The sequence below is a fragment of the Solanum lycopersicum genome, chromosome 1 (assembly GCF_036512215.1).
Source record: "Solanum lycopersicum chromosome 1, SLM_r2.1".
NCBI lineage: Eukaryota > Viridiplantae > Streptophyta > Magnoliopsida > Solanales > Solanaceae > Solanum > Solanum lycopersicum.
The window spans coordinates 85,992,255-86,005,578 of NC_090800.1; the positions used below are offsets into that span (position 1 = coordinate 85,992,255).

At 30.2% G+C, this 13,324-nt stretch overlaps 1 protein-coding gene across 1 annotated transcript; it reads right to left on the minus strand.

The window, feature by feature from the left end:
* Positions 1-356: 356 nt before the first annotated feature.
* On the minus strand, positions 357-3,557 carry LOC101262662 (probable protein phosphatase 2C 34). Its single transcript, XM_004230220.5, has 6 exons — positions 3,288-3,557; positions 2,279-2,568; positions 1,722-2,018; positions 1,122-1,239; positions 788-1,011; positions 357-589 (listed from the first exon to the last, which is right to left on the minus strand). Exons 2-6 carry the CDS (start codon positions 2,528-2,530, stop codon positions 377-379), a joined length of 1,104 nt encoding a protein of 367 aa, XP_004230268.2. The 5' UTR covers positions 2,531-2,568; positions 3,288-3,557; the 3' UTR covers positions 357-376.
* Positions 3,558-13,324: the final 9,767 nt, after the last annotated feature.

Here is a 13,324-nt window from a genome sequence, read left to right on the forward strand (position 1 = left end):
TTTTTAGCCACACGTACATTTAACTCATTGTTTAGTTCTGTCCTAAGTTAGGGAAACTTCTCCAGAATTTCTAGAGCAGAAAATTCAACTCTTCTTCAATTGCAGATAGGCTTCATTCATTGAACTTTACCTACTACAGTTCGTTATTTCTGCACCACTTGGAAGCATTCTCTAATGGAGAAATATTGTTAGTGACTATTCATATAGTCGATTCCTATTGTTTGGTACTTTAAAGAACACCTAGTTCTAAGACTTGTTTGATCTAATAGAATAAGTATCTAGACTAATACCAATCCATTTTGTGAATAAACTGTGAAACAATAAGCTAACTAAAATCAGGTAAGATGGAGAACATGTGACAGAAACTTGCGTTTTCTTATTTTGGAGTAGTTACAGGGTAAATATGCTGACAGAAATGCTTAGAATGAAAGAAGAGTACAATGGCTGAAATATCATCTACAGCTATCCCTCTCCTCTTACGTTTCCAAGCACGAACAGCACATTGAACAAGATGCTTGGCTGCTTTTGCCCTATCTGGAGTTTCAGATACAATTTCTACAGCCTCTTCATTCGATATAACATCCCATACCTGCATTTAAGAAACTATACTTTAGTCTCAAAAGTCTATGTAATACAATGTTGTTGTGGCCATGATGGCCTCTTCTGTTGAACCGATGAATCTTTAGTCAATTACATATGCTTATCATTTTACATGTACCTACTTTTGTTCTTATGTGCATAATTAAGAAATATCATAGAGTACTATAATCCAGAAGGCTAAACATACCCCATCTGTTGCCAGCACAACAAATTGGTCTTTGCTTGTGATATGCCTTTGTGTCACGTCAGGCACTGAAATTAGACCAAAATCTTTCACGCAATAGTCCCCGAAGGCTCTAGACATTGCCAATCCAGGGGAGGATTCGTCGGGCAGCCATAATCGGTGCACCCCAGATTCATCATCTAAGCAAAATACTCTACCATTACACTGCAGTATTCTCTCAGTTTCCTCTGCAAGAAAAAAGAAACATCAAACTAAAATACACGTATATCCATTATATTGGAGTGTCATGTACAGCGGGGAGCATAGAGAGGAAGATAGAGGTATATAACGGACTCACGAGGTAGATTAGGTTTGAAATCAACAGTGAGCTGAACTGGTACCAAGTTGCCATCATCGCACGTGGTAGCTAATACTGCACGTGAGTCACCAACATTTGCTATAAATAAAACCTCACCCTGCAACACATTTAACGTTAAGATAATAAAGCAAATTTCGATGATAAGGGAACTATGAACTTCATATTTCTGTAGAGATATAAAAGATAAACTTGCAAAAAAATTTAGGCTTCAAACTTCTACTTCACCCAAGGTTTAGTTTACTCCCTCCATTTTAAACATTCAATAATTTAGCATACTTTTCTTACATTGAGTTCTACTTATAATCTGTTAAATATTAAAATGAAGGGGACACTCAAAAGCACAATATGGCTTTACACAACAAGGTTTAGTCTACTACTCCATTTTAATTTGCTCATCTTACGTTGCATTTTTGTACATTCTACGTATTTTTAGTTTAAGATCACAGATTCAAAAAAGGAATACTTTCACAAACTCTGTGCCAAGATGAAACCACACAAACAAATTGAAACAGATACAAAGCCAAGTTGGCAAAAATTGGATGACAAGACAAGAATTACCAGATAGCTGAAGCAAATTACCTGTCTGACTATTGTCAAAGCAGTGGTTCCACTGTAAAATGTATCAATTTTGGGATGGTGTTCCAGCTCCTGATCCACAGTTGCACATGCCTTTAAGAAGGACTCCTTCCATATGTTAAACCTTTGAGCCTTTTTATCCAAATCTGGATCAGCTGAAGCCTCAGCTAAACTCTCCTGCCAAATGCAAAGCAACGATGATACTATCGATTCTCGAACCTTCTTTGACACAAAATGACCCCAAGGACCATGCCCATCAAATATACCACAGAATGTCATGTCTTCTTGGCATCCAAATTCCTGTAAGGGAACAAAGAATCCATCATCATATACAATGCTGGATCTAGGATTTTCACTCATGGGTTCCAAAAATAAAAATCATCATGAGAATCTACCCTATATATACAGTGTAAACTTTTGTCGATGGGGGCTCAGGTGAATACCAGTTCGCCGCTCTAGTTCCGTCATTGATCACATAGCTCAAAACAAAAGACTCTCACAAAGATCAACAGATTAATGACTTAGTATTGATCACAAATAGGGAAGTAACTGAAATTTACCTCCCAAACAATGAAGCAATCTTGATTTACGCCTTTTTCACCCCTCCTTGAGAATAATGAAGCGAAATTCTTAGAACCATCAACATTTACAGTCCCTGAAGACCTTAATATCAAGTCATTTCTCTTGGCTTCTTTAGCCATAGCTTCAACAGCATCTCTACCATCATATTTCCCATTTCCAGAACTATTCTTTCTTTTCTTCAAAGAAAAAGACCTTGCTAATCCATTAAACATTGAAGAAAAATGCCCCATTTCAAACTTTCTTTAATTTAAACTACCCAAATACCCTCCTGCAGAAGAAAGGCAAGATAATCTTGAGATTTATAGGTACAACAACCCCCAAAAATATGCATATCATATTTAGTAAAAAAACTGAAAAACACACACACACACCCCATGACATGAATCAAGTAATTAGATATACTTAGCTGAGGTAAAAAGGGATGTGATCCGAGTCAGAAAGTTAAGAATCAACAGATTTAAAAATTCAGAAATATCCAAAAATGATGAATCTGAAGAAGGACTAAAGAACCTTTTAACTATACAAGAAAAGCAGAGAATATACAAACTCCAACTCGGAATTCCAACAACATAAAAATGTCAGAAGAATGAACAGATACCCATTAATCCATTAACACTAGACAATTCCCACCATCTATTTTTTAAACATAAACATAGAAAGACAACTTCTTTACACTTAAAAACCTTGTCCCTTTTTTACCATTTTTCTCAATTACCAAACACAGTTTATTTAGCTGAGAACATAAAAACAAGAAAAAAAACCCAAGTAACTTTTGCAACAGATTATTCAAAAATTGAACCCTCGTCCACGGGTCGAAAGTTCAGAATAGATTCACTAAAAAGTTCAAAACTTTACTACTCCATATCTCTTTTTCTTCATTTTCTTGGTTTAAAAAAAAAGTCCCAAAAAAAGAACACAACTTGCTTAACCAAATAACACCCTTATGTTACTGAAACAGGGTAAAAAGGAAAAGACTAAATGAACCACCTTTGGTTTAACTTTACGGTGGAATATGGTCGGAGAAAATGGCCGGAGAGTTATTAACAGGTCGGAAAATCAGAAAAAGATTGCCGGCAAATGAGGAAACTCGAAGGGGGTGAGCTGAGAAATCGAGAGAAAAGAAGAGAATCCATTAAAAAGATTACGTTGGTTTATGATCCTTTAAAGGGAAAGAGAAAAGGAGACAAACAGAGTTTGGTTTTATTTTTGTACAGTGACATTACTAACATACACGGTGCGTACATTAATAAACATGTGGTGTGCAACTTCCTTTGTACCTGTATTAATTATTTTCTTAAAATATGCTCAAATGTCTATATTACCCTCCATTTCGTCGAGATATTTTTTTGGCCATGCATTAATTTGCAATTTTATTTTTTTTAACAACCAAGTTCTAAATTCGAATCTTTTAGCTGGAAATTTTGTTGATACTCAAAAGAAATAGTACAATTGCATGTACTAATAAGGGACGTCAATAAATTATTTAAAAAATTGAAGTAAAATTTATTTTATTTAATTATTTAATTTTAACCTTTTACAAAAATATTTAAAATTTTTATTTTCTTAAATTTCATTTCAAGTCAAAATCTGACAAGCAACTGAAACAAAAGGAATACATATTAGGTTTCCAAAATTTATTATTTCCTATATTTTGTTTTATATATATAATATGGTATTTAAATGTAAGATATTTAAAAAAACAAATCAACGCATAAACTGACTAAGGGCATATACATGAAACTACATATCAAAAATAACTTTAGTATGTAGTGGTTTTCAACATGTCGTATCAATTCGTATTGTAACATATATTCAATAATAAAGCAAAAATGTTAAATAAAAAGAAACTTTCAAATATATATATATAAAGTTGTGGATCTTCTCAATCAAACCAACAAAAAGCTATAAATAGAAAAAGGAGATACTCATATCATGCATCGATAGGAATAGAGGCCGAGCCAAAATTTTTAATAAAAGGGTTCAAAATGCGTAGAAAGAGATAGTCGAAAGGGATTCAACATTTATTATATATACATATAAACTTATTTTAACCATATATAAATAATATAATTTTCCGCCAAATGAGGTTCGGAAAACTTCATACAAGGTAGTTCCTCCCCTGCGTAGAGGTATGGAATTTCATTTTTTTACGTCATTAGAAACTTGGAAATTTTGTTATTAGCTAAAATGGATGTTCAAATGTATATTTTAAAAGCATAATGACAGAAAAGGTAAGATTAATCTTGGATTATGGTTACAACTTATTATAACCTATACGTTTTTAGTTCATTTTCCAAAAATTTACGTAATGAACAACTAATTTACCCCTTTTTATGATGATATATATTTGATTTAATATGGAGTATTAGATTAAAAAAGGTTATGTATATAGAAAGTTTAAATTTAAAGAGTTTAATGAATTTGAGATCTTGTGAGTTATTTAATTAATTCCAAAGAATAATAATGTCATATAATTGAATAGTTTGATTGAGTTCATAATTATGTGAGAATACTAAAAATAATTGGTTCAATCATTAGTAAAATAATTTACCCTCTTTAAATAAATTTAACGACAAAATATGACATGCATCGTGCATGTATGAACAGCTGATGCCTTTTGGAAGATTATGTTTTATTGTGTTTTACTTAACATTCTCATTTACAATAATGGAAATCTCATTTTTAAATTAATAACATAATCGAATCATGTTGGTTGTCAAATATTTTTGTGTTCAGAGAGTTAATGAATATGAATTATTTATCTAAATATCAATTAATTTGTTATTCAACTAACCATGTGAGGTAAGCTCTAAAATACAATTTCTTTGAAACATTGTAAGCTGTCAAACTATACAGTTCTTTTTTTCTCTTAATTAAAATGAAATGATATTTCTAACTAATATAATGATTAAAATATTTGAGTAAACTAAAGACGTGGATATATTTGGAAGGTTGAACAACATTGAGTTAATTAATTAAATAACTAAGCGGTCCACATCGCTGTGCGAACTTTTTATTTATATATATTATAGTTCCTAGATAACGCAATTATGTTGATATGATTAATTATTAGTTCTTGGTTTAGTAACTTTTAATTATTTAAAACACAAACGTACAGTTTGTCTCCAGATGCCATCCGTAGAGATAACTAAAATTTTAGCTAATATTATTTGATGAATTAAAGATAAAAGTTACAATAGGTAGGAGAAAAAATTCTCGACTAATCGGAGGCAGAGGTAAAATTTAACTTTTATGCAATTTTAATTTTTAAATTATAAGATTCTAAATTAAAATAATACGTATTGGATAGGATTTAAACTAAAGTTATTGAGTTCGCAAATAATGTATTTTACTAGTAAGAACTAATTTCCTTTGTGTCCAATCACAAAGACGTAATTAACTTGTATAATTTTACAACTAAGTTATTAGCAGTCAACTCTTTGGTTGGTATAGGTTTGTGATATAAGCAATACTACCGTAGGATTGGAATTCAAATGAGAAAAATATGTATTAATTAGGGAAAAGAAAATTGAATTGTGTTAATTAATGAGATGACAAAAGGATAGTATGCATTATCTTCATGTATAAACTTCCATGTTAAGTAGGATAAAATATGATTAAGACCTTAATAATCCAGCATACTTGAGCATTTTATGCCAATTTTATAGCTAAGGATAATATAAAGTGAGGTTTGACTTGTAAAATATGTAGGCATCCAATAATCAATGGCATCAAACTGTAGTTAGTTGTCGTACATTAATATCATAAGTTTCATATCCGTTACATAAGAATTAAAATAAGGATAGTATTTAAAAGAAAGTCTCTAAAATTGATCCTAATTAAATAACAGATAAAAAAGAGATTTTTAAAAGATAATATTTTACTTGACATAAATTTAAATTGGCTAAAATCTCAAAATGGATCCGAAACAGCAGCTGAGAGATTAAAAAAAAAATCTTATCCTCAAATCCCAGTTATTTGGCTGCCAAGAAAGATGGAGATAATTATTATTATATTATAGTAATAGAAAACAAAATAGGGTAAAAAAAAATTTAAAAATTATTTTTAAAAAAATAAAAACGTGACAATGGCAGTCTAAGGACTGAAATGTATTTAATCCCCACATGGTGTAGATTGAACTTTGATATGGTGTGGGGATAAGATCCAAGAATAACATATAGGACCCTCTTCTTGAATCATCTTAATTATTATTCTTTTTTCTTTTTCTAGTAATTATTGATTTGATTTTCAATGTGCTTTTATTTTGAGCATGTGATTTTGGACCAATAATGTTAGAAGATGCACCATATATAATGTTTGACAATTATTTAAATTTCATAAAAGCGATTTTGATATCAAAGATATTATAAATAACTTATAGAATTCAAAAAATGTGTATTTTTTAAGTTAAAAGTTCGTTAGTCTTAACGAGAATGGAAAATGAAAATTTGAGATCAGATTTCGTTTTTATGTTTTCATTAATACCGTCAGTCGAAAGTGTAAATTGACTACAATAATTATGCACCTCCAAATCACTATATAATAAAAAAAGATCCTAATATTTTGAACCACAAATTTATAAATCAAAGATGAATAAATAGTTTTAATCGAAGCGTGACAAAAAGGTGAGACATGTCATTTAATCTAAATTTGCACTAAGAACTCACAATTACGTATTCCCTAAATAGGATACTTCCATATACATGATTTCTTGAAGAATATAAAATAAGTAGAAAGGGACAAATATACTTTAGTTACCAAATGGGAAAATATAAAATGTGTGGCATTGAAACATTATTACTAAATTAAAATATAAAGTGTGATGCCAATCAGCTAAGAAATATGTGGAGGAAATAGAAATGTCGGAGTGAGGGTCCCCTTTATTGTGTTTACTTTACCTAAATTCTTCAATATATGTAATGTTATGTAAGTAGTAGTTATTAATTAATTAAATATTTATGTTCCTTTGACGACCAATTAAAGATTTTTTTAACTTAGAAAATTTAATTCCATTTTATTTGGGTTAGATGGTCACACTCACCGATCAATGATTTAATACTTTTATGGTGGACCCTATAATTAATTGCTCACTAGATTCTCTGGGTCGGTAACAATCCAATACAAATTATTACCCCACTTAGCTTATTATACTTTCTACTTAATCATAATGACAAGTGTTTCCAGAATAATCCTAAGAATCAATAATATGTTTCAATTGATCACATAAATACACCATGAATTGTTCCCATTAAATAAATTTGTTTTTAAATTTTATTATTATATAAATAAGTTTATCACTTTAAATTAATCTTTTATTTTGTTTATCAGCCTTAATTTGTACAAATTTGATATTTTACGGATTTTTAAGGCTAAATTAGCTATGTAACATACACTTGAGAATATAAACTAAAACTTGAATTAAAAATATTTAATAAAGGTATTTTATTAATATATAAGTGATCATGAGTGAAAACGAATTAATAATTCAGTCCATGTTGTTACTATAATAAAGCTGGTGTTTTCGTGATAGTATGGTACTCCTCTTAATTTGGTTATCATATATACAGCTTTGATTATTAAGTATTACTTTTACCAGTGTTATGACATTATTTATAAATAAACTTTAGTGGTAAATTTGATAGATGTCGGTGTAGTAAATAATAGAGTTTGAAAAGGAAAATATGAGAGTGTGAAAAGTAAATTTGCAACAATCAAATGTGGGTCGGCAGTGGCACTGAAAAGTTATTGACTTCTCTCTTTAGAAAAAAAGACTGCAAAATTGACCCTTCAATGCTTCTTCAAATAATATTTAAAAATTTATGATCAAACGCTAACTAAATATTTGATTTCATACTCTAAAACATTTTTCCTAATCTCTAGACATATTTTTGTTCATCTTTTCCTTAAAATGTCACGTATCTAATAATATAATTGAGGCCTCATTTTTCTTGGTGCAGTTAGTAACACGTGACAATTGAAAAAACTATATATATTGAATCATGAAAATACGAGAAAGGTATCAATTTCAATAATTTATTATGTTTTTCATGCATAGGCACTTTTATGAGATACTTTTTTTTATTGTAACAGATTAAGTTTCAAATCTCAAAAAATTAATTTTCACTCTACCTAGTAGGGTTACCACCTTCTTTTCTCTTTTTCATATCAATACGGTATATAATAATAAAACTAGGACAAAGTGCTAGAAATCAATTTTCGACTAAAAATTCCATTTTCTTTGTGATTATTTATTCCATGTCATGGTCTTTCCACGTCTAATATTAGGCTTTCCTCAACCGCAAATGTGCGACAATACATTGTATCCAAAAAAAAAATCTGTAATTAGTATAATTGTGCTAATTAAACACAAACTTAAGTTGATCTGTTCATAACTAGTCTGTTTGATTTTAATTAGCTTTTCATTATAATTCGTCCACATTAGGATGGCCAAATCTAAAAGAAGTAAAATCATATCTAAACCACCTCCAACATTGTTACCTAAAATCGTAATTTAGTCAAAAAGATGGCCTCATGATAAAGCAAAAAATTGGTCCAATGCAAAATGTACAACAATTTTAATTTTGTCAAGTTATATAGGAGTGATAATGATCATTATTTGGTCATCAATCACTTCCACATGAAAGGGAATTAATAAAGTGAAATATCCTAAAAGTGAAGAAGAATATATGGACACGGAATGTAGTATATAAGTTGAACTTGACTCAAAATTGAAACTAAAGGATATTATCCATACTAAGGCCATACGTCTGCAGTAATAACTCACAATATGGATCAAAGACAATTGAGACAATGACAACGTAATCTAGTACCCATACTTCCTTTTACAACACATGTAATTTTTTTAAATGTACAAAAATTCTTATATATGTAGGTTGAAGAAGGAAAAGATCGACGTCTCACATTGATTGTTGATGAGTATATATGAGTGGTCTCATTAAAAGGCTTGATCTATCCTCTTGTATTTCAATTAGTTTTTGAGATGTGAATTAAATTCTAATATTTTATTTAATTCGATTTAAATAGTATAATTACAATAAGTTACGAGTCCTTCCAAAGCAAAAAAGTTGTATTTTGTGTGTGTTGGTGGTCCTTGCATGCACCCACATTATTGGACCAAGACAAAAGTTCACACTTAATTTCTGCCACGGCGATAGGAGTTGCAATTAATTGTGCGTACTATGTGTTGGATAGTCAAAATAATGTGTGAAGCGCCTTGACGCGTGCATATAAAAACAATATACTTAAAATACATTTTGCCAACGACGTATTCCAACGCTCTTTTAGTATAATAAAATTAAAAAAAAACAATTGAAATTATTAAACTTCAATTATACAATAATTTATTTTGAGATAATACTAGTTACTTCTTTCTTTCGTCACATTTATTTATCCACTTTAGATTTTACACGTACCTAACCAATAATCAGTATGAGTATTATTTTTACCACAATATTCATGTTAGTTAATGTGAAATTAGGTCTTCAACATAACTCACATCTCAAAACTAGCCCAAAGGGGGGAGCATTGTCCATGCACCCAAATCTCATTAACCACAATTCTTAAAGAATGACAAAGTCCTGCATCGGTGGTTAATGAGATGGGTGGACTCCTTATAAGGCTTGAGCAATCCTTCTCCTTTTGAGCTAGCTTTTGGGGTGTGAATTAGGCGCAAAACCTAATTTCACATGGTATCAGAGCAGAACCCGTCTCACCCGATGTTGGGGTTCCCAAAATCAAAATTTCCCACGCACCAGATGCTAAGCACTAGGCGTGAGGTGGGGTGTTAAAGAATGACAAAAGTCTCACATCGGTGGTTAATGAGATAAGCGGACTTCTTTAAACTGCCTTTTAGGGTGTGTGTTAAGCTTAAGACCTAATTTAACATAAAAAAAATTATTAAGGACAAATAAAAATAAATTTAACATAGAAAATATAAAGAAAAAATTATTAAAGACAAATAAAAATGAATAGATAAACTATGGTTAAGCAGTGTGTTCCCAAGACGACGGAGATGGGACTTGTCCCCGTGAATTGGGCCACCAATGTAGTACCATTTATTAGAGACAACAACAATTAGTCATCGATTGATCAATTCACAACCGAAAACTTGCTGGAATTTGGACGGTGATAAATATGACTCAAAACGGAGACTAAGCCCCTTTTTTCTCTATATTTTCAATCTTCTTTGATTTGATTTTGACGAGATTAATTGAAGTTGTTATAAGCACCGCAATATAGTGCGTGTTATCAATTTAGTCTGTAAGCCCCACCTTAGATCCATCTTAATTAATTTGTTCATTCATTAAAAGTTTCTTTTTGAAATTTTATTCAAAAGAGGGTCCATTCCCTTATATATATCATTGTCAATGAGAAAAATGTAATAGAGCACATTATATGTATGAGCATGCATGAAACAATAAGTGAAATCATGGCAAGTGTGATTTAATTTGACCCTTCTATTTTACTATCATTCACCATATTATTATTAGAAAATAAGAAATTAATGACAGATAAAATTTTATATCGAAATATAAAAAAAATTTATATCTATTTCATTTAGTGATGGACTAAGAGAGGACAATCAACAAATTCCGTAGTTAATTCCATATTTTCTAGCAAGTGTCTCTCTCTATACATGGTTTTAAAATTTTCTAAGGTATATCATATATGGTTCAAAAAATTCATAGACGCCTCCACAGTTCTCACACTAATTGTCAAGAAATTATTGACTTATGAGACTACAAAAGAGGGAGTAATACAATATAATCAACAAAAAGCTACCCCTCATTTACAACCAAGTGATTATTCTTCTTCTTCAAAATTGCAAGTTGATCTAATTAAAGATGACGCTAAAAGTTGTTGAAATTATTAAATTCCTAGCTAGCTTCTAAAAACAATAACATAAATACAAATTTAGATAACTTTTGAGTAAAGTAGGAGAATTTTTAAGGGGAATCATGAATATTTTGACTCTTTAAGTTCTTGAGTCTCAACGGTGATAAAAATTCTATTATCATGAACTAGTGGACACTAAAAATTATATACCTCCACCAATTACATAATTGATTACAATGCTTAAAGATTTGGTTAGATTGGGGTGAAATCATTGCTTATAACTCACACGCAAATTTTATATGGAAAATACATAATTAAGTACTATATATGTTACTATATATGACAAAAAAATTCATCCTTTTTTTCTAATACAATTCCCTAATGGCAAGGTAATAAACTGAACAAGATAGTGTGTGGGGAACTTGGGAATCAAATAGATTAAATGAGGCATTTTTTAAATAATTATTCACTTAACTGATTAAAATAAAAATAATCAGCGGATGTATAATATATGTACGATCGTGTATAATAAGTATTATAATCTATGTATACCAATTTTGAAAAATAAAACATTAAGTCTATATCTGATTTACGTATAAAAATTAAACCCCTTTATTTTATGTACTTGACTATTCGAATACTAAAGTTTTGCTTTTTAGTCTATGCTATGGTTCACAAGGTATTTTTTTTCTTGTGGAAAAATAGCAATTAAGTTGAAGAAAAGTCAGTGATGACAAACGAGTGGAAAACGTAAAGTAACGACGATATTATTGTTATTCACTTTTAGCACATAGAATTATTATTAGGACCTAAATTATACAAAAACTCAATACAAATTGCAATGTTGTCATGTGTATTTTAGTTTGTTAATAAACAACCACTTGCAAGACTTTAAGCTACACAATCTTTAATATTTTTATGGAAAAGACAACAGTCAACAAGATCCTCCCAAAGTAACCATCGAACGTGATCTGATCTGATCGAATATCTCATAAATTAATTAATTAAAACCAAATCTTATGTTTGCAAATGTTATTATGGTTGCTTAAAATATATATACTTAATTTCACTAGCTGGAGAACAGTGTCAAAGCAACTGAAGAAAAAGGTGAATGATATGGTACACACTTTTTCTCCCATGCAATTAACCAATGATTATTTATTATTAAGAGAAAGAGAATGATATTATCATTGCTATTAAAAATGACTCACATGACCACCTACTTTCTTAGTCCTCTTGTCGCAAATTAAAGGTAGATTTCTTCACTATAACAAAACATTTCCTGGTAATAAAAAAAAATTCAGCCAAAATGTTTATTCCTATAAAAATATTTAATGATAATTGTATTAATAGAACAGATTTAAGAGGAAAAATATTAGCCAAAAAAAATTAAAAAATAACATCGGTGCAAAGTAGTGATAGAATTTTGGAATTTGGACAAATGAGACAATGACACGTAAATATTAGGTGATGGCACTTTGAATATATTTTGTCCATTACCCTCCTTTTTTTTTGGTGAAAAAAGGACTCATAGATCTCAATAATTGGAATTATCGATTCATGGTAGTGATAACTTATTGGTTAAATTACTGTATCAATAGATATATAATAAGACGCAAGAAAATAATTGAAACCCCTCATTTCATTGTAGCTGATTGGACAGGAGCCTCTGACCGGCCACCGAATATTGATTTCGCAGATAAAAAGAAGTTTCACGCAATTACCTATCGCAAAATAATAAATAAACAAATTTGAGATAGTGTAGGAGTAGGACGTGACTGACATGAACGTATATGACCCAAGCCAATGCACCTGAAACCTTTGCCATACTTTCTTAAAATGAATTAATGGGTTATGGGGGTCCCAGGACAGATCAATAGCGTACAACTTTTGAATTATCTTCTGAATTGCAGTATTAGTTTTGATTTGAATTTTGTATTTTAGGTAAGTAATCAAAATTTATTAAATATATAAAAATTAAAGTAACAAATTTGAACTGGTAAATTAAGTTGTGAGGTCGAATTTATAATGTTCAATCATCATAAATAAATTGTCCCTCGTGTGTGCACCCATATACCATGTATTATGGTCATATTGGACCAAGTCAGTCTCCAAAATTCCATTATTCCTACCTCACTATCTGTGTGCATTAGCCACCAACGACGGTC